Genomic DNA, 21,602 nt, shown 5'->3' on the forward strand with positions numbered 1-21,602 from the left:
CATTTCCTCCCCCTTCTGCGGCCAATAGGATCGCTTCTCCTCTCAACCAGGTGTGTTGGGTGTCAGGGCCCACTTTCTGAGCTGGGATTGGCTGGGAAGAGAATCAGGAAGACAATAGCGAATGTTAATTCGCTATTTTCACACAACTGGGTGGACTCAGAGCGTAGTACTCTGCGCCTCAAGCCCACCTTTTTTTTTTAAGCCATTTAGAGCCTCAGGCTCTAATCACAAGCTTCTAAAAAAAAAAAAAAACCCCAATGGAATCCATGCGTCCAACACCCTGCATGTAAATTAGGGGCTGAGCGCATGGATTAGGGGGGGCAGTACCCCTGTGTCCTGTATGGATGGGTCGGCGCTGCTGTAAAGTAACATATAATTGATACTATGTCTATTGAGGTAATCGAATATTCTAACAAACATTGAGGAAATTAAATAAAGCACCATACCCAGCCTAGGAAGGATGGATATATATGGGAGATGAAATACATGTTAGGACTAAGCCAGCCCCACTGGGATCTAAGTAAAAATAAAAAAGAATCTAAGCATAGTACATTCCAAATAGAAACATTAACCACATTCACTGTTTTATGCACTGCAATAGTAGAAGGTACAATGTAGGCTGGCCATACAGAGCTCCCTTACTGAAAATGCTAGTTGCCTGTTGTCAATGTGGCTTTGGCTTCAATGTTTTCTACATACCAAAATATATGTAGCCATAAAAAATACTTAATTTTAAAACTATAAAAATAATATTCATACCATACACATTAATTAGATAGAAAGGCTCAGCCTCATCCAATCAATATTAAATCTGAACCAATCACATTTTATTTGTATTAGATTAAAAACACCGCTACACACTGTAGTCACTAATGACTGGAATAAAAAAAAAAAAACGGGCCCATGTTTGAGTACATTTTATGGCTCAGCAGTTTTAGCGCAGACACTGCAGTAAGCTGAAGATAAACAGAGTTGCCTGATGTTCGATGTCAGGGGTGAAAGAGAATACAATTTTGCCTCATATATTCCTGGCAATATTTTCTTGGAAAGACTATAAACCTTTAGGCATTGTTTGCTTCTTCATGTCCATTTGACTGAACAGTGGGAAGAATGACAAACTGTAGCCCATCACAAAAACCTTTCCAGCGGCCGTTACAGTTTGTTGATCTGACCGATGAAAATCAGACTTTGTGATGCCAGCATAAGATTTTAGAAAGGTTTTGTTATTTCAGTCATAAATCTCAATCAGTTTTTTGAAGTGCTGGCTTCTGCACAAGAAACAACAAAGCTTGCTAGTAACAGTAAAAGGAAACGGCCCGGGCCTGAACAGCTGACCTTGGCCTATGGAGCGTAGGCTTGCTGACAAGGTACACCTCCTAAGGAACGGAACTACAGGAGAGCAGTTACTCCAGGATCAAATCCTTGACAGAACTGCGTCACGCATTAAACAAAAGAAACACACCCCGAAATAATAAACAGTATTGTACCTTTTCAACAGTGTTTACCTTACCCTGCTGTGATTATTTATCTTAATTTTTCCAATGTCACTTGCTTGAGTTAAGCAAAACAACATCCTCCCTAAAAAGAGAAAAAAAGGTTCTGAAAAAAGATTTTTTTTCCCCCACTAAATTAGAACTAAAGTGAAACCTCATCAACACTTTAAACTAAATATTCAGAAAGTAGCATTAGGTCTGCTGTGCAATAGTTAGGGCATTAGGGCCAGTTCACACCATAGAAACGCGTTCCAGATGTTTTTCTGCATGCACGTTTTTTTGTATATTTTTAATGCAGTCCAGTGCATTTTCCCCTCTTTTTTCTTAACCTTAAATAAGGACATGTGTATTTTTTGTGCATTGAACAGCATTCCAGTACAGTTAAGTGCAGGAAAAATGCAGCATGTTATTTTTTTTGGAACGCACTGGAACTGCAGTGATGTGAACGATGCCATTGAAAAGCATATACCGTATTTATCGGCGTATAACACACACTTTTTTCCCCTTAAAATCAGGGAAAAATTGCGGGTGCGTGTTATATGCTGATCCCCCGCCGTTGTGAGCCTCTGGGCGGCCTTCGGCCTTTCTTGGCCGCCGAAAGCTGCTGAGATACACAGGACATCCAGCTCTGTATTTCGGCGGCACCATTTTTAAAAGGAAAAGCTGCAAAAAAAACTGACAAGGTTGCAAATGACACTGACACATGCAACGATGGACAAGGCTGCACGACAAGGCTGCAGCTGGACACTGATAAGGCTGCATCGATGGGCATTTAAATGTAAGTTTTTTTCCCTTAAAATTCCCTCCTAAACTTGGGGTGCATGTTATACACCGATAAATACGGTAACCTAATTTCCATGCATTTTTGATGCAGAAAAAAAAACTGGACTGCATGTGGTGGGAACTGGCCCTTAATGTATTTCTTTGCAGAGTTTTACCTGTAAAAAGCAAAGGATTCTTACTGAACGACAGAGCAAGCAGAGCTGGGCTGTGACAAGAGATGCCTTCCAGCTGGAGATCAGTGTCTCGCATGAGGCTCCCCTGAGGAATGCATGCAGGAGTAAGGCCTTGTACACATGGTACAAAAACCAGAAGGGAAAAGTCTAAAGATGAGTGGTCTGCTCTGATTTTCAGATCGTTAGTACGGTGCATTCGACAGACGATTTGACTTTTACATCAGTCAAAAGCTGAATGTGAAGGCTATAAAATTTTTGTCTGATGTGAACTCAACGTCTGATTTTCAGATGGTCGGTAGAGAAATCCGTCACACAATAGTTGAAAGTACAAACACGCATGCTTGGAATCAAGGAACGACTGGGAAGGGTTCGGTCTTGTAAACTACTGTTGTGGTGCAGCAATTTGATGAAATGTCAAAATTCTCTTCTTCTTTAATGGGATAAAAATTAAGCTGCTTTTCATGTAGTTATGCCGAACGTATTTTAAAAGGCATTTGTTTTGTACAATCTGAAAATTGCGAATCAACGATCAAACTTCTACTAACATGAAATTAGCAGAAGGGGCCCAAAGGGTGGCGCTTGAGAAATTAACTTCCTCTTTATATTTTCATAGTACGTCACTACGTTAGTGTTTGTCAAACGACAATTTTCGTATAGTTAGTATGCTAGACAAAATCCTGCACACGCCCTTTTGACAAAAATCAGACGCTCAGTTGTCAAACAATCAGACCGTGTATGAGTATCTGTAAAGTGCTCTTTTACTTTAGCTACTTCCCACCCGGCCAATGTACATATACGGCCAGGTGGGAGCTCTCTCCTTCTGATTGGACATTCAGGAACGTCCTTCAGAAGGAGGGGGATCACACAGGCGCGTGCCCGCGCATCTGCGCGATGCCGATGCGGTTGTGTCACCCGGACAATGGCGCATCTCCGATCGGCAGGAGGGCTCTGTGATTGGCCCTCCTGATCACGACGCTCGTGTCCAATCACAGCCGTCATGTGATGTAAACAAACAGCCGGCTGCTAGGCAATCGGCTCTACTCACACGGAAGTTGACGCTGAGATGAGAGCAGATCGCTGCAGCCGGCTGGTGATCAATGAGTATGAGCTGTTTATCAAAATAAGTCAAATACCGAAACACCTTAGGCGTGTAGGCCGGTTTGCAGGACCCAAAAGGGACCGCCACCTCAGCAGCATCCTGTATTTTTAGGGTATCCCGCACCACAGTCAGAGTCATTCTCACTGTCTGAACGGTCATGGTCCGCATCCTCTGACACGTCAGAATAGGAGTCATCAGTCACCGCAGGACTCGAGTCTGAATCAGAGATCTCCCCAGAAGATGGGGAGGCAGGGGGCATTTTTTACCCCCCTTGCACCCGCACGCCACTTCCACCCTGGCAACAAAAGTCTCCAGGACCGCCGACAAGGCGGCCATAGGCACCGTATTTTTTGCAGGTGAGCCGGTAGGAATAGCAGGAATGTCTGGGGAAGACATCCCTGCCACTCGCCTGTCACAACTTAGGGACTTAAGGCAAGGTACACAAATCCCACCCTCCTAGCTGCTCACAAACTGAGGGGCCCCTCTGCAGGACTCACCACCCTGACCAAGTGCTGCCGCTGACCACTCTGCCCTGTTTCAGTCACAAAGTGCTCAGAGTGAAAACCGCGCTGTTCTGAGGTACACAGACCCAGCACTAGAGGTAAAAACGCGCTGAGGCTACAAGAATATGGTCCTCGGCCGTCCTTGTACAAAAATTACCAAGAAAATTAACCTTCTAGAAATGTCTAAAAGCCCATACACTGCATAGACTACAGGAAAATGGCTGCGACCTGCGTGGCAGCCTCTCCTGAGGTAAATTTACTAAGGCACCTAACAGCTTAGAAAAAAGGGGCAGAAAAGCAAAAACTGACCCTAACAGCCAGCGCAGCCCTGCCAAAGCTCAGAGCCCCCCCTGGAGGACCAACAGCCTAGGTACATACACCGCACCTAATGCCCAGTCACACAGTGGCCCCAGCAGGGGGAGGAGGGAATGAGGGATGGGGGAGAGGAAATGGAGAGTAAGAGACCCCTTAGTCAACCTCCTAGGGAATGCCCAGCTGCTCAATCCTGCCGAGGCAGGGAGAGCCATACTTACCCTTCCTCTCAGGATTGCTGGACGCATTCCACCACAGATTAAAAATGGGGGTTCAGTCAGCGCAAAATATATACAGCCCATAAAAATAATAAAGCAACTGAACAATAAAGGCAAATATAATAAAACCTCAAAGTGATACTAAATACGTAACAGTGTAGCACTAATAAACCTATTAGACATAATAATATGTATTATTCCAAGTCCTTTGCAATATGGAAAAAATAGAAAGCTGGATGGAAAAAGAGAAAGTTGATAGTGGCGTTCTCCTCTGTGGGGATAAGAGTGCTCACAGATATCCCTATAATCCGTAATTCCACCACCAGCTAGCCAAACTGCTCACATCAGATATCAGACCCCTGAACTAACAGATGGGTCAAATGCGCGTTCTCCACTGACAGTGGTCGTAACTCAAAGTCTGGGTAGGCAGATGGATAGGATGAGACGTCTTGCCACTTTACACAACCTCCTGTTGTTACTCTCGCTTTCCAACCATTGTGCCATAAAATACAGTAAAGAATATATAGTGCACATCGTATGGCTAAAACACTTATTTATTAAAACGACAGGTACTCACATACATAGCACTATAACCCTAGTGCTGGGGTAAATGGCATATAGTCTTTCCAGACATAAACAGTAATGAGGTGGCTGCAGTGACGTTCCAGGGTCCTCCCGCATGCGTATGGTCCTAAACGGGACTTCCTCAGTGGATAACCACAGACCCATCACCCGAGCAGTATGGGGTGGCTGCTGGCCGCGGCACACTGACGGGGACAGCAGTAGCCCGGTCATATGTGTGCCCCGGAGCATATAGCTCACCGGCCCCCCCTGGAGCAGAAGGGGCATGTCGTGGCCAACCCAGCGCATAGCTAGGATCTGCTCCCGCTCGATGGCCAGGCTGGGGAGACTACAAGGATTTATATTATCCAACCTGTCACCCAGCTGGCTGTTAATAAAAATCCCAGGACCAATGGTCCCCTCAGGGAGCCAGGTCCTTCTACACTAGACAGAAAAAATTAAGCTGCAGGAAGCAGGGTGAGAGGTTATAGCCAGAGGGACTGCCCCCTGGGCGGTGCTGTGCAGTCTTGCTGTTTTTACATGTGTTATATGTTCTGCCTAGTCCTCTCCTGAAGGTGGCATGATAGCCCTAAGGTCAAGAATTAAAGGAGCTGTGTCCGTCAATGAACGAAAGAGAAAAAGGGTTTTATTTACACTTCTCTGCCTTTTAGCTAAGATCACGTTTTGGGAACAGAGGGGTGTATTTGTAATGCTGGAGAGTGCAAAATCAGGCTTACTTCTGCATAGAGGTCAATCAGCTTCCAGGTTTTAATGCCAAAGCTTAATTGAACAAGCTGAGGGTAGAAGCTGATTGGCTACCATGCACAGCTGCCCCACTTTTAGTAATTCAACTCCAGAATGCCGATGCTTGGGGGGCGCTGGTTAGTAGGGGGGGAAATCAGATAAGTTTTTAAATAATAATACATAATACATTTTTTGTTCATAGGGTTTTGACAAGTACTGTGGAACTCTGTGCAAAAAAATTGCTTTTCTTGCACCTGCATTTTGGGCAGGCCTTTTGGCTAGGATTGAGCAATTTTTATATTGGCTTGCCTTGTGTAATGCACCAATTTTTGTTTACTATCTTTAAGGCTACTTTCACAATGAACTGCTTTACAGGCGTTTTAGTGCTAAAAATAGCACCTGCAAAGCGTCTTTCCTGTCACTCCAGTGTGAAAGCTCGAGTACTTTCACACTGGAGCAGTGCACTTGTGGGACATTAAAAAAAGGCCTGCAAGCAGCATCTTTCAGGCGGTTTAGGAGCAGTGTATACACATCAATTAAACGTTTAAATGAAAATCACTGTTAAAATGACAGTAAAACTAGCAGCACTTTACCGCCGACGTTCTCCCAGCCCCAATGTGAAAGTGCCCTTAAGATTGTAAGCTGTAATGAGCAGGGCCCTCAGATTCCTCCTGTATTGTAACCGTACTGGCTGCTCATGTTGTAAAGCGGTGTGCAAACTCTTGCCGCTATATAAATCCTGTATATCATTAATAATAATTTATTAAATGAGCTCTGTAACTGCACATGTAGTTTTTTTTTTCCCTCAGAGACTGGTGGTGCAGGTTATTTGAGGCCTGCCCTGATGCCAGGGAGGGGATGCTTGTTGGGGATGCTGTTGCTTTTGGGCCTTTCCTTTCCCCATCGGGGGTCTCTTTGGGAAAGCCCTCACCAAGTACTTGTTTGAATGGCTTCAGCCGAGCGGAGGGTGTCTGGTTTCAGCCTAGGTGAGCAAGAGTACTTTGCCCCTGTCAGGAACCTTGCTCCCTGAAGCATTAAGGGATTGAGGCCCATTCTCTCTGAATGTTTGTGCATTTCTTAATTTTTGGCATTAGAGCCTAAAAACTTAAGCAGTGGATTGCAGGTGTAGGTCATAGGCTCCTGCATACTATTCCTCCAACTCCGAATGGAGGTGCAGACCTAGGGTTATGAAGGGGTAAGCAGTGGACTACAAATGCATTGATGTCACAGCACTTCTGCTCCGTTGAGAACTATGGGTTCCTTTGCAGCAAAGCCTTCTTAAAAACAGAAAGTACTTGCACATCTCATTCCATCTTATAGCCCAGAATTGATGGGATTATTCCTAATTTCCAGACATAACCATGCAAATTCTCAGCCAGATGCATATTCAGAATCACTGATGTGACATTCAGTACAGCCAAATGTTATACAGTCATTTATTCCAACAGGTGTATCCAGCTTTTGGCCATCATCAGCACTGTAAGGAAACCATGGCTTCCATGGCATAGGGCTTGGGACCCAACGAGACACTATCATTTGCATGGCCTCACCTACTATCCTGAAATAAGGAATAATGCTCTTATTCTTAGGATATGTGATAGAATGAGACATGCAAGTACCTTCTGTTTTAAAAAAGCTTTATTGTACACCAAGGTGGTCAGAGGGCTTTTTTTTTTTTTTTTTTTTTTTTACTGTGGTCACCATCAGGAAACCCACTATTTGCTATTTCATACAGGCATTGGTGGAGGGCAGGTAGACAGTGTGGGGCTGAGAAGAAGCTGCAGGAGATCAGTAGCGCTGATATGCAACAAAGGATGAAAAGAAAAGGTGACAAAATATATTTTAATGCAAAAAATAAAATAAAAAAAAACACAACTATGACACAAGTATGTTCTTGCCAACTAAATGCCATTCAGTTAGTTTACATCTACTTTAAAGAGCCCAAGTACTTTAAAATGTACAGAAAAACTGTACTTAAGCGGAGTTCCACCCAATTTTGAGAGGTGGTCTTTCCACCCCTCGTTTTTGGATATTTAACCACTTAAGGACTGGGCCCCTCTTTTTTTTTTTAGATGTGTTGTTTACAAGTTAAGAACAGTTTTTTTGCTAGAAAATTACTTAGAACCTCCAAACATTATAATTTTTTTTTCTAACACCCTAGAGAATAAAATGGTGGTTGTTGCAATACTTTCTCTCACACCGTATTTGTGCAGCTAGGATAATGTTATGCCGAGTAAATTGATACCCAACATGTCACCCTTCGACAGACTTTTACCCTTAAAAATCTCCATAGGTGACATTTAAAAAAATTCTACAGGTTGCATGTTTTGCATTACAGAGGAGGTCTAGGGCTATAATTATTGCTCTCGCTCTACCGATTGGCAATACCTCACATGTGTGGTTTGAACACCATTTTCATATGCGGGGGCTACTCTCATATGTGTTCGCTTCTGCGCGTGAGCTCGGCGGGACGGGGCACGTTTAAAAAAAATAAATACATTTTTTTCTTATTTATTTTACCTTTTATTTTTACACTGCACATCCCTTTTAATAGAAAAAAAAAGGCACGACAGGACCTCTTAAATATGAGATCTGGGGTCAAAAAGACCTCAGATCTCATTTACATTAAAAAGCAAAAAAAAATAAAAAATGTCCTTTAAAAAATGAAAAAAACAAAACGGCCCTTTAAGAGCTATGGTCCGGAAGTGGTTAAAAAATGTTTTTTACTTTCTAACTTACCTTTTTCGGAGGTACTAAGCGTACTTCCGATCCAGCCGGGCCACAGCCAAGGAAGTCACATCCTCTTCTGCGGCGAGCCCCCCGTTGTCTTCCGGGACATGTGTGTGTCCCAGAAGACAAGCTGGCCATTCACAAAGCGATGCGGGACATGCGCATGCGCAGTCAGTTTCCCTTAGTTGGAATGGCAGCGCCTGAACCCGATCCGATGAACGGATCGGCCTCGGAGGGCATACATCGCGGGCTCCCTGGATAGGCAAGTGTCCTTATTAAAAGTCAGCAGCTACAGTCTTTAAAAAAATTAATTTCAGCTGGAACACCACTTTATCAGGAAAAAATATATAAATTACAGGCAAAAAATGGTAAAACGAGTAGGTGCATTTTTGTTTTTTAAACCTTTGTTCTGCATGTGCCCATGAACAGCCTTGGGAGTAACAATATATTCTGTATATCTGTCTGTTGGTCAATTTCTTAATAGAAACAGAGATTGAGTTTCATTTCCCTGCTGCTGGAAAGCTGCACATGCTCAGAGATAAGGAAGTAGATGATAAATCAAATCATGATTTGGAGAAAAGGCTCCATATTCAATCCAATCCCATCTGTGAATAACAGCTCAGTTCTTTCATTTTAAAAAGTCAAGATTTTCTTCAGTTCCTCAGCTTAACATGGGGCAGAAGTACACTATTTGCAGTCATCACTATGGATTTTACATCATATTTGTGAACATAATGGCATACAAGGAGCACTGGTCCCTTAGATAGGAGACACACAAGGTATTGGTTAAATTATTTTTGGCAGGGTTATAAAAGAAAGTCCAATTTCCCAGTAAGGTTGTCTAATTACATTATATGCAATTTAATAAAAGGTTCCCTTTAAAACACTAACCCTCTAATATGAAGAAACAGCTATGTCATTGTGTTGTATAAGCTATCCCAAAAGATGAATACAGAGAGCCTTTTGTGATGTTCCATTAGACATTATGTTGCAAAAACCACAAAGACATCAATAACGAAGTGTGTAAGTGCATTGTAACAGTTAGAATCCATCAGCAAAGCATGCAATATCAGATCTACAGTGAGGTTGTCTGCCACCGGGGGCATAGAAATATGGGCTGTGTTTACAAAAACATGTCTATGATACCTGCCATAACTAGAAGATTAGGGACTGAGATTACAACTAATAACACTGCAATAAAAAAAAAAAGCAAACAAAATAGAAGCCCTCTGTGATCCCTCTAAATGTTACTGAGGTCTCGATCACTGCATTGTGGGACGCAGGCAATGCCTAAGCTCTCACAATCAAAAAGGGATGGCACATTTGGTGCTCCAAGGTGCTCTGTAAGGACTAGTGGGAACGTAAAAGGTACGTCCTGATAAATGTTGATGCTTGATAGAAAAAAATGCTTTAACCTGAAAAGCATTACATTTAAATCTTCCACCAAACTGGGTGTCAGTATATAATATAGAGGTCTACCTCTGAACTGCAGAATTTCCTACATGGAAAAACCGCACAACTCAGCAACCTTTTTCATAGAAGCATCCACTAATGCCCATTTCCAACCACTTGCCGACCCTCCATAGTAAATATACTGCCGTGGGGCAGCACATGCAAGCACAATCATATACATGTATGATTGTCCAAAAACACCCCCAATTTATCTCCTGTGCTATGTAATGTGCTTCTACAGGACAACACACTCTCTGCTTTGACACTAATTGTTGGATATTGCACTTCTTGTTGTCTTCCATGGACTGGGGAATCCAAAACTCTGAAACATGAAAAGAAAAAGAAGGAGTGTGGACCTATCGCATTAGCCTCAATAAGCAGATATTTATTAGATATGAAGGAAAGTATACTCACAAACATTGACTTGGTAAAAGCATATCATAAAATTCCTCCACACAGGTCCATAAAAACTGTCCGCATTACATGTAGGCTCTGAGGAAGAGGAATTTCTCGAAACACATTAGCCAGTCTACGCCTCCAGGGGTATTCCCATGTCATGCGGACAGTTTTTATGGACCTGTGTGGAGGAATTTTATTATATGCTTTTACCAAGTCAATGTTTGTGAGTACCTACCTGCATATCTAATAAATATTTGCTTATTGAGGATAATGCGCCTTGTCCTTGCGACTTCTGTTTCTTTTCATGTTTCAGAGTACACGAACGTGATTGTGCCTGATCGAGGTTAGGGGCCTGCAGCACGCCCCCCCCTGATTACAGTTACTGGTAATCTTGTTTTCTAAATAGTGCAGCGCTATGTCTCATTAAATAAGGTGTATACAAAATTTATATTAAACATTTCATGATCAAAAAAATATTTTCAATTAAAAAATTAAAATGTAAAAAAAGTTGAAAATAAAATAAAAAAAAAAAACAGTTCATCTGTGTCAATGCTTCCAAAACAATCACTGCCGTGTCTGTTAGTCCTCAAAAAGACCAATATCCAGTGCACACCTCCACCAGCTAAAGTGCCTGCTCACCTCAAAGATGAATGTAAAAGCATAGACAAATCACTCCCCGTGTCCACCACAATGGATCAACTTTCACTCTCCAATGGTAATCCTACAGTTTCCAGACTGCTCCTCTGTGTGGGTAATCAGCGTTTCTATTACCGTCAGACAAACCTTCCTTCAGTTTCTCATAAGTGCTCAACCACGCTATTACTCCCGTAGGTTATAGACATGAACCAACAAACACAAGAGCCATAGTGTACTCTGTTTGCATGTTTATTAGATGACCCCAAAACAAATCCACTTACAAGATAAAAACTTTAAAACAGCATGTCTGAAATCATCACTTCATTCACTGCAAATCTACACTCTCGATTCTTCACAGATTCCGCTCCTCCCCTCCAGCCATTAATGGCTAAAATGCTGGCAACAAAAGTGAGTACACCCCTAAGTGCCAATATTTTGTGTCAGCATTTTCCAGCACTGCCTTAACCCTCTTGGGCATGGAGTTCATCAGAGCTTCATAGGTTGCCACTGGAGTCCTCTTCCACTCCTCCATGACAACATCTTGGAGCTGGTGGATGGTAGAGACCTTCCGTTTGAGGATGCCCCACAGATGCTCAATAGGGTTTAGGTTGGAGACCTGCTTGGCCAGTCCATCACCTTTACCCTGAGCTTCTTTAGCAAGGCAATGGTCATCTTGGAGGTGTGTTTGGGGTCGTTATCAAGTTGGAATACTGCCCAGAGGCCCAGTCTCTGAAGGGAGGGGATCATGCTCTGCTTCAGTATGTCACAGTACATGTTGGCATTAAAGTGGTTGTAAACACTTACAACACACTTTGACCTACAGGTAAGCCTAGATTAAGGCTTACCTGTAGGTCCAAGAAATATCTCCTAAACCTATACGGTTTAGGAGATATTTTCCCGAAGACAGGCACCGCGCGGCATCTTCAACGACGGAGATGCCGCGCGTGTCGGTTCCCGTGCGCATGTGCGGGAGTGACGTCATCGCGGCTTCACCGAATGACAGTGGCGGAGCTGCGAGACCCCACCGAGAAGATGGATGCGCCGGACTACAGGGGACAGCGGTGACTTCGCTGGCTCCTGTGTCAGGTAAGTGACACATAATGGACTACAATGCAATGCATAGTAGTCCATTATGCTTTGCCTTTGCAGGAAATGAAAGAGGAAGTAAACCCATCAGGGTTTACTTCCTCTTTAATGGTTCCCTCAATGAACTATAGTTCCCCAGTGCCAGCAGCACTCATGCAGCCCCAGACCATGACACTCCAACCACCATGCTTGACTGTAGGCAAGACAAACTTGTCTTTGTACTCCTTACCTGGTTGTCACCACACACGCTTAACACCATCTGAACCAAATAAGTTTATCTTGGTCTCATCAGACCAAAGGACATGGTTCCAGTAATCCTGCTTGTCTTCAGCAAACTGTTTGCAGGCCTTCTTGTGCATCATCCTTAGAAGAGGCTTCCTTCTGGGACGACAGCCATGCAGACCAATTTGATGCAGCGTGCAGCGTATGGTCTGAGCACTGACAGGCTGACCTTCCGCTCCCCCCCACTCCTTTAACCTCTGCAGCAATGTTGGTAGCACTCATGCGTCTATTTCCCAAAGACAACCTCTGTATATGATGGTGAGCATGTGCACGCAACTTCTTTGGTCGACCATGGCGAGGCCTGTTCTGAGTGGAACATGTACTGTTAAACTGCTGTATGGTCTTGGCCACCATGCCGCAGCTCAGTTTCAGGGTCTTGGCAATCTTCTTATAGCCTAGATCATCTTTATGTAGAGCAACAATTCTTTTTTTCAGATCCTCAGAGTTCTTTGCCATGAGGTGCATGGTGCGTGTTGAAAGTCCAGTGACTAGTATAAAAGTCAGAGCGAGAACACCACATTTAACACACCTGAGACCTTGTAATACTAATGATTCACAAGACACCGGGGAGGGAAAATAGCTAATTGTTCCCAATTTGGACATTTTCACTTAGGGGTATATTCACTTTTGTTACCAGTGGTTTGGACATTAATGGCTGTGTGTGTTGAGTTATTTTGAGGGGACAGCAAATTTACACTGTTATACATGCACTACTTTACATTGTAGCAAAGTGTCCTTTCGTCAGTGTTGTCACATGAAAAGATATAATAAAATATTTACAAAAATGTGAGGGGTGTACTCGCTTTTGTGGGATACTGTATATCCCATAGTTTGTAAATGCTATAACTTTCACACAAACCAATCAATATACACTTATTGGGATTTTTTTTTACCAAAGACATGTAGCAGAATACTGTACATTTTGGCCTAAATTTATGAAAAAAATATTTTTGCTTCCTCTGACCCATATGTACTGTATATTTTCAAGAAATTCGAATCATAATGTGTGTGGGATACAGACTTGGATACCCTCGGTACACAGATGCTGAAAGAATTGTAAGTAGTCAGCGTTAATCATTTTTAATGACTGCTTGTGGTCCTTCACGCAGACAGCAGGCATGTTTTATAGCCTTTTTACGTTAAAAATTATGGATATCTATGTCGACATTGGTGTTGGGTGAAAACCAAAAGATCTTCCAGCAACTGCATCTTTGCAGAAGTAAAGATAACCATCCTAAAGAAACACTTTGTTTTGGGAGGCCTCACATTGATTAAACAATTTTACAGGCCACGGGAAAGTTTACAATATAGAATACAGAAATTAAATCTTACATTTCCTAAATAAATAAAAAAATAAAAGAATTCTAAGCATTTTAATCATACTGCAGACAATATTGCTTGATTTGAAAAATACAGTAGTGTAAAGAACACTGCTAATTGGCAACCAGAGTTCCACACTTTACAGCAGCCAGAAAAAATGAAATATAAAATTGTAATGGTAAATTTTTTGCTTAATAAAAAGGACAGGTCCATGTTTGAAGCCCAATAAAAAGCGGTGGCCTTTCCATCCTATCTTTTCGTAGGTGTTCTTGCATGGAGCACATTGGTGACTGGATAGCCTATTCCGCTGACCTGTGTCCACCATGGAATTATAGAGGTCTATAGGAAATCTCCAACAGATCAGACAGAGAGAAACATTGTCAGACAATACGGCACAACATGAAACTTTAATCCAGAACATAATTTAAATTTACAGTGGTGTCGTGTGCACAGCACATTTTTGTATTAAACTATTCTTCCCAGATACATGGATTTTGGGTACTTGTCCTTTAGAAGAGGCCATTGGACAATAAAATAGTCCGCAATGTAATACAAAAGTTTCCCAGATAAGGAGAGGGATTCCACTCGACAGAGACTTTCCACATAGACAACGATGATCTTCTTTATTCCCAATATCCCCAGCAGAAGAGCAGATAAGCACACAGGAATACATGTGCCTGGACCATTACATAAGATCTAGAAAGATGAATGATACATAGTCACAAATAATACAAATAATTACGGAGGATGACAAGCAATTTATCCATTAGTCACACCAGCAATTAAAATACATTTGTGGTGCTTTACATCAGTTAAATGCATTTCTGTACAAGTGGCACAACACTTCTGATGCCATTAATCATGTAACACCCAGGGCCACTTGCCACTCAACAGTAAAGAGAAGCCATATATTACTGTGCAATAGCTAAGTGGCACTTAAGAGTTCAGATAGTACTAATAATCTGGGTGTTTTCAGCAAAAGATGTATGCAATACAAACAACATAAATAGCAAACACCCTATTACAGAGTTAATAAGCATGTATTTATTTTGACAATTCACTGTGATGAAGATCCCCACCCAAAACTTTCGAAGGCAGAGAATAATGGAGAAAAGCAAAGTGTAAAACCTTTTCAATGTAGATGTGAAAAGCCAATAGTACAATGTTCCTCCACCTACTGCACCTACCTGTGGCACATCATTCCTTGCTGAGGTCAAAGGAGGTCCTTGCAGGCTGCAGTAATCTAGCAGCAACAAAAAGGAGATTTGCAGGCAAACCTTATAAGAATATAAGGCAGGACAAAAATAATTCTCATACTCAGAGCCAATCCCCATACTCTTCCAAAACTAAATTACTAGTAGTGTGGAAAGCTCTGGCACAACTAAGGCTGGTGTGAATGTGCGGCCATTTTTAAGCTGCATAAACAGCTAGACATCACACCAATCACTCATCATACTTGTAAATATGGTCATATTTACCCCTCCATTGTTGTTTTCTGCTTCCCACCACTATAAAAATCCAATAAAAATAGATTAATCCTATAATAAAAAAATTCACAGTTTTTGTTGATTTAGGAACAGACTTCCTGCCTGTAAAGGCAACTATACATATATAAAAAAATAAAAATAAAAAAAAGGTACACTTGCATAAACGTCTGCTAAAAGAAATGGCAATGAAATCAGCAGTGCAAATTGCATGAATGTGCAGGTTTGAAATAGTGCTGAAGTAGCGCGATTTCAAAGCCGTTCAAAGGTGTGAATGGGGGCTTACAGAAAGAAGTAGTCCGAGGCAGGATTTTGTGACAAATAGGAATGTTGATATACCTGTAAATTCCATATCTTGAGTACAGTATAGGACACTTCATTTTAGACACAAGAATTGATTCTTAACCCTTTAATAACTAAGCCTATTTCTGACATTTGGTATTTACAAGTTAAAATCCGTATATATATATATATATATATATATATATATATATATATATATATATATATATATATATATATATATATATATACACACACACACATACACATATACACACACATACATATATACAAGGGACACTTTCATGAATTAAAAAAAAAACAAAAAAAAGTACAGTTATCACAATTTTTTTAGTATAAAATGTGAAAGATGATATTAGGCCGAGTAAACAGATACCAAACATGTCACGCTTTATAATTGCGTGCACTCGTGGAATGGCGACAAAATTTGGTACCTAAAAATCTCCATAGGCAACGCTTTAATTATATTTTACAGTTACCACATTAGAGTTACAGAGGAGGTCTAATGCTAGAATTATTGCTCTCACTCTGACGATCACAGCGATACCTCACGTGTGATTTGAACAACGTTTACATATGCGGGTGCGATTCCCGTATGTGTTTTCTTTGCTGCGCAAGCTCGCAGTGACGGGGGTGCTTTGAAATTTTTTTTTATTTACTTCTTTATTTCATTTTTATATTATTAAATTGTGTTTTTTTTTTTTTTTTTTTAATGTGATCACTTTTATTGCTGTCACAAGGAATGCAAACATCCCTTGTGACAGTAATAGGTGGTGACAGGTACTCTTTATGGAGGGATCGGTGGTCTAAAAGACCTCAAATCCCTCCTTTGCACTTTGAAGTATTCAGATCACTGAAAACAGTGTATTTGAATACTGTATACTTTTTAAAAACCAGCGCAATTGGCAGCCGAGTAAATAGGAAGTGACACTGTGGTTCCAGGAGACTGGAACAAGGCGGTTTCCGGCTTCATTCCAGTCTGTCACTAGCCGCTGGAAGCCATGGATCTTTGATCGGGTCTTCTGGTGGGATGGAAGGCTCTGGAAAAACGGCGGGATAACAATGGAGCGGATTTTAGCTGCATCAGTTGTTACCCCCGTAAAGCCGATCGCCCGATCTAAACAACGGGACCAGGATGATGCCTGCAGCTGTGGGCATTATCCCGGTATAACCGCCGAAAGCAGAGTACGCACATCTGCGTACACTCGGCGGGAAGGGATTAAGCTGGATACACACTATACAATTTTCTTCAGATTTTTTTCCTCTGGATTTACCAAAACCATATAATATGACTTAAATCCTAAACACAATTTGCATGTGATCAGGCATAGTTTAAGGAAAATCAAACAACAAAAGTTGTATAGTGTGTGTCCAGCTTTAGGCCATGGGAGGTTCCCAAGCAATAACTAAGAGACCGGCAAAAAAACTGCCAAAACGATGGCAACAGGCTCACTGGAAACATCATTAAGGGTTAACAGACCCAAGCAGACAGTTGGGAGCAGAAGCAGCAGTAACCAAACATGGATCAGAAGGGGCTTGAACAGCTACCTGAAAAAAAAAAAAAAAAAAAAAAAGAAGGTTTTGAAAATGTGAACAGGAAAACAGGTGGTGGTCCTTCCAGAAGGACAGATTCTAGACGCTGTAAGAAACCTGAGATCCCCAACATATTAAAACACATGGGGAGCCTTCCCAGGCAAGCAGAACTCAACGATTACTGCTAGCAGCTATAGCTACTGGCAGTAATTGCATGTAAAAAAATCCAACAGGCAGATTCTACTCAAGCTGATCGATGGATCGACTTGGGTACAAACAGCCTGCCCATACATGCATCAAAATTCGCCCAGTCACTGCCGAACCAGCTGAATTTTGACTCATGTATGACCAGCTTAAATTTACCTGTTCACAAAGAGATCTGCAGGCTCTGTAAAAATACGAATTACACAATAGAAATAACTCAATCTTATTGTTTTTATCTTCCTTAGGACAGATTACTCTTCATACAAATACATCCCGGCCAGATACTACAGTGACATCGACATGAGGGGTCAGTTTACATAATCATTTCAGCTTTGCAATGCTGATCTACTTCATGCTTCAGCTAATTCTCAGATTATTTACATAAAGCAAGGTCATAAGGTGACCTATATGTACACAGAATCAAAGTGACAACACTATTGATCATTGCCAATTACGCTAATCTTCTATATTACTAGCTATAAACCCTACTAGTAATGTAATTTGCATGCAGTTCCTGTGATATTTCCAATTCAGATAAGAATGACTGAGCAGATTTTCCCTTGGATTGATTGACTTGTGAACATGTGTCTCGTGACAGGATAATTACATGTTGCCAGCTTCCCAGAAGTTATTTGCATTAGAATTATCTTGAAAAACAAGGTTGGTCTTGCTCCATTTCATTAATTTCCTACATACTGATGCGCACGGTGTGCCCTGTACTTTATATAGGCAGACATATAGGAATTCATTCACAATTATAGATTAACGTGTAAATCTGAAATTCCAGGTTGTGGAGGACTGTTGATACAATAAAGGAAAGACTAGCTGCTCTTGAGAGTTGTACATTCCACTCCAATCATTTTTCTTTAAATATTGGGCGAGCACATACAATTTGATTATAGCTGAATTCTGTTTAAACAGAAAATCCGAAAAGGTTAGCCTGCCAATCATCATGGATGAGTGTTGCAAAAGGTGGTCAGCTGGATATGGCATTGTGGGGTTGATTTACTAAAACTGGAGTGCAAAATCTGGTGCACATGTGCATGGCAGCCAATCAATTTCTAACTTCTCTTGTTCAATTACGCTTTGACAAAAAACCTGGAAGCGGATTGGTTTCTATGCACAGCTGCACCAGATGTTGCACTCTCCAATTTTAGTAAATCAACCTCAGTAGGTTTAGCTAAAGGCCACTTTCACACTGAGGAGCTTTGCAGGCGCTACAGTGCTAAAAATAGCACCTGCAAACCGCCCTGGAAGAACCGCTCAATTCACTCCAATGTGTAAGCCCTGAAGGCTTTCACGCTGGAGCGGTGCACTTGCAGGACAGTCAAAAAAGTTCTGCAAGCCGCATCTTTGCAGCGATATTCACCGCTCCTAAAGCGCCCCTTCCCATTGAAAACAATGGGGCAGCGCTGCAAACCGGGCGGTGCTTTACGGGCAGTTTTAACCCAAATATCACCGCTAAACGACGGCTTTACCGCCGGCGCCCGCCCGCCCCAGCGTTAAAGTAGCCAAAGTGAAATGAGTGTTTGTAGAGTTGCTCCTTCTATGAACCCTGCAAAAATCAGTGTAATTAATATCAGTCTTAACTTCAGCAATTATTGGTAGTTATTAGTGTAAATGTGGAGGAGGTGCTTACTGCAGGCGAAGGCCGGCCAACCTTGTGAGGAGCTTTCTCCGTATTGCTATAAGAATCTCTTTGATTCCACTCTCTTTACCGATGCAACTGACAAGACAGTATAACCTTATAGGGCAGTGATGGCGAACCTTGGCACTCCAGATGTTTTGAAACTACATTTCCCATGATGCTCAACTACACTTCAGAGTGCAAGAGCATCATGGGAAATGTAGTTCCAAAACATCTGGGGTGCCGAGGTTTGCCATCACTGTTATAGGGTATTGGAAGAAGGGATTAAAGTAATCAAACAGACCCTTGACTCAAATCATTATATAGCACAGTACATTCTTCCTAAAACAGAATGTCCCACATATCCAGCAAAAAAAAGGATTATTTCTCATGTCAGGACAGTGGGGCAGCCATGCTAATAATTCAATAAAGCCTAAGTTCACCTTTGAGGAAAAAATTTAATAAATGCAGTGGCAGTTAGGACTTGTAGTTTATTCATTCACAGATTGTAAAGGCGGAGCCCCACACAGCAGCAGCATTTTAAAATGTGAAAGCAGCTGGGGGGGAGGGCCTCTGCCTACTGTCGCCGGGAAGGGGGGGGGGGGATTTTGGTAAAATAGACCTGATCTTAGTTTATTCCTTGATGTTTTATGTAACTATTTCTCTCACCTGTTCCCCCTGCGTGAGTAAACTGTTGATTTGCATCTGTGCATTTTAACCACTTCCAGACCACTGCACGCCGATATATGTCCTTACTTTGAAGAGGAATATCGTTGTTATGGCAGCAGCTAGCTGCCATAATCCCAGTATCTTCTTGTTCGGCTGTTCATACATACTAGGGACAATTTTACACAGGATCCAATTAACCTACCAGCATGTCTTTGGAGTGTGGGAGGAAACCGGAGGAAACCCACGCAGGCACAGGGAGAACATGCAAACTCCAGGCAGGTAGTGTAGTGGTCGGGATTCGAACCAGCGACCCTTCTTACTGCTAGGCAAAAGTGCTACCCACTACACCACTGTGCATAAAGTTTGGTGGTTATAAGTAATAATAATAATTCTAGAAAAAAAACATGTTTTTAAACTTGTAAACAACAAATCTCAAAAAAGATGCTTGGTCCTTAAGTGGTTAACGGTTTCCTTTTGAATATGCACATTTGACAGTTTAGGAGGCTGGAGGTGCAAGAAGTGGTGTGGGTGAGAACGGCACTAGACCCTGGACAGTGTAAAAGTTTTCTTTTATTAAAAATCAGTAGCTACAGTATTTGTATTTTTTTTTTCAAACAGGGCAAAGAAGCGCTTTAAGGTAAAAACCCTTCAGAACTCTTAACGTTTTTTTTAATGTCTAAAAGGTGAGCAACACTGAGCTAACCCAGGAAGATGCAGCTGTATTGTGTTCAAAAACAAATTTCTAAAGCAGAGTTACCTTTATCTGCTGTAATAATAGTTGCAATTACACCAACTACAGAAATAGCTCAAGAGATTAAACTGCTTAAAAGATTTCCCAAGAGCATTCTCTTGTACCATTTAAATGGCAGGCTGGGCAATTTTGCTGAGATGAAAATCTAATTTATTAGAGACTAAACTCAGACAAGCTGCATCGGGATCAAGAGTTCAGAGCAACTCCTGTCCTTGTAAATGCCATCATAGAATTGCACACACTACAGCATTTACTTCCAAAATGGCCGCTTTCCCCAAACAAAATCACAGAAACATTAAAAATATTTCTGTAGAAAAAAAAAAAAAAAGACCTTCAAGCAGCTACCTGTTCTTCTCCTTTGCATAACCTCTTTGAGCAGGCTATGGTATGGTGAGGAGGTAGATATTATATGATGTGCTATATAAGATTACCTCTAATTATTGAAATTATTAGTTAAACCCAGCTAGCTATGAAATTCAAGGATAGCATTACTAATGCCCCAATGCCCCATACACACGGTCGGACATTCCAACGACAAAATCCGTCTGATTTTTTCCGGCGGATTTTGGCCCAAACTTGTCTTGCATACACATGGTCGCACAAAGTTGTTGTAAAATCCGATCATTCTGAATGAGGTGACGTACAACACGTACAACGAGACTATAGAAAGGCCAGTAGCCAATAGCTTTCGTCTAGTAATTTATTCTGGGCATGCATGGCACTTTGTTCGTCGGAATTGTCTACACACGACCGGAATTTAAACAATCGGATTTTGTTGTCGGAAAATTTTAGACCCGGCTCTCAAACTTTGCGTGTCAGAAATTCAGACGGAAAAAATCAGATGGAGCCCACACACGATCGGATTTTCCGACAACATGATTCGATCGCACATTTTCCGTCGGAAAGTCCAACCGTGTGTACAGGGCATAAGACCACTTTCACACTGCAGTGCCCAGCCGTTAGTGCTAAAGGGCCGCTTGTTACTTTTAACCACAAAGAAGGGGTTAAAAGTGCCCGTTTTGCGTGCTTCCAAATTGATTTTCAGGCACTTTGGAAGCGCTGCCCATTCATTTTAATGGGCAGTGTGTTTTGGAAGCGCTGTATACAGCTCTCCAAAACTGTCCCAAAGCTGCTGCTTGCAGGACTTTTCCTAACATCCCGCAATCGCACCGGCCCAGTGTGAAAAGTCACACTGAAACGAATGGGAGGCGTTATTTAAAAGCTATTTCTAGCACTGAAA

The 21,602-nt window shown here is 41.8% G+C and overlaps 1 protein-coding gene across 2 annotated transcripts in view; it reads right to left on the reverse strand.

Moving 5' to 3' along the window:
• Window positions 1-13,830: 13,830 nt before the first annotated feature.
• The window catches only part of ALG14 (ALG14 UDP-N-acetylglucosaminyltransferase subunit), a 105,112-nt gene continuing 97,340 nt past the window's right edge, over window positions 13,831-21,602 (reverse strand). For both annotated transcript variants that reach the window (XM_077452859.1, XM_077452858.1), the window contains one exon: window positions 13,831-14,487. In XM_077452859.1, coding sequence (XP_077308985.1) covers window positions 14,257-14,487 — 231 coding nt within the window. In that variant the 3' untranslated portion in view covers window positions 13,831-14,256. The remainder of the gene's footprint in view (window positions 14,488-21,602) is intronic.

This window comes from Lithobates pipiens, unplaced genomic scaffold, assembly GCF_037356315.1.
Source record: "Lithobates pipiens isolate NorthernLeopardFrog02 unplaced genomic scaffold, aLitPip1_a1.2 Scaffold_23, whole genome shotgun sequence".
Lineage (NCBI taxonomy): Eukaryota > Metazoa > Chordata > Amphibia > Anura > Ranidae > Lithobates > Lithobates pipiens.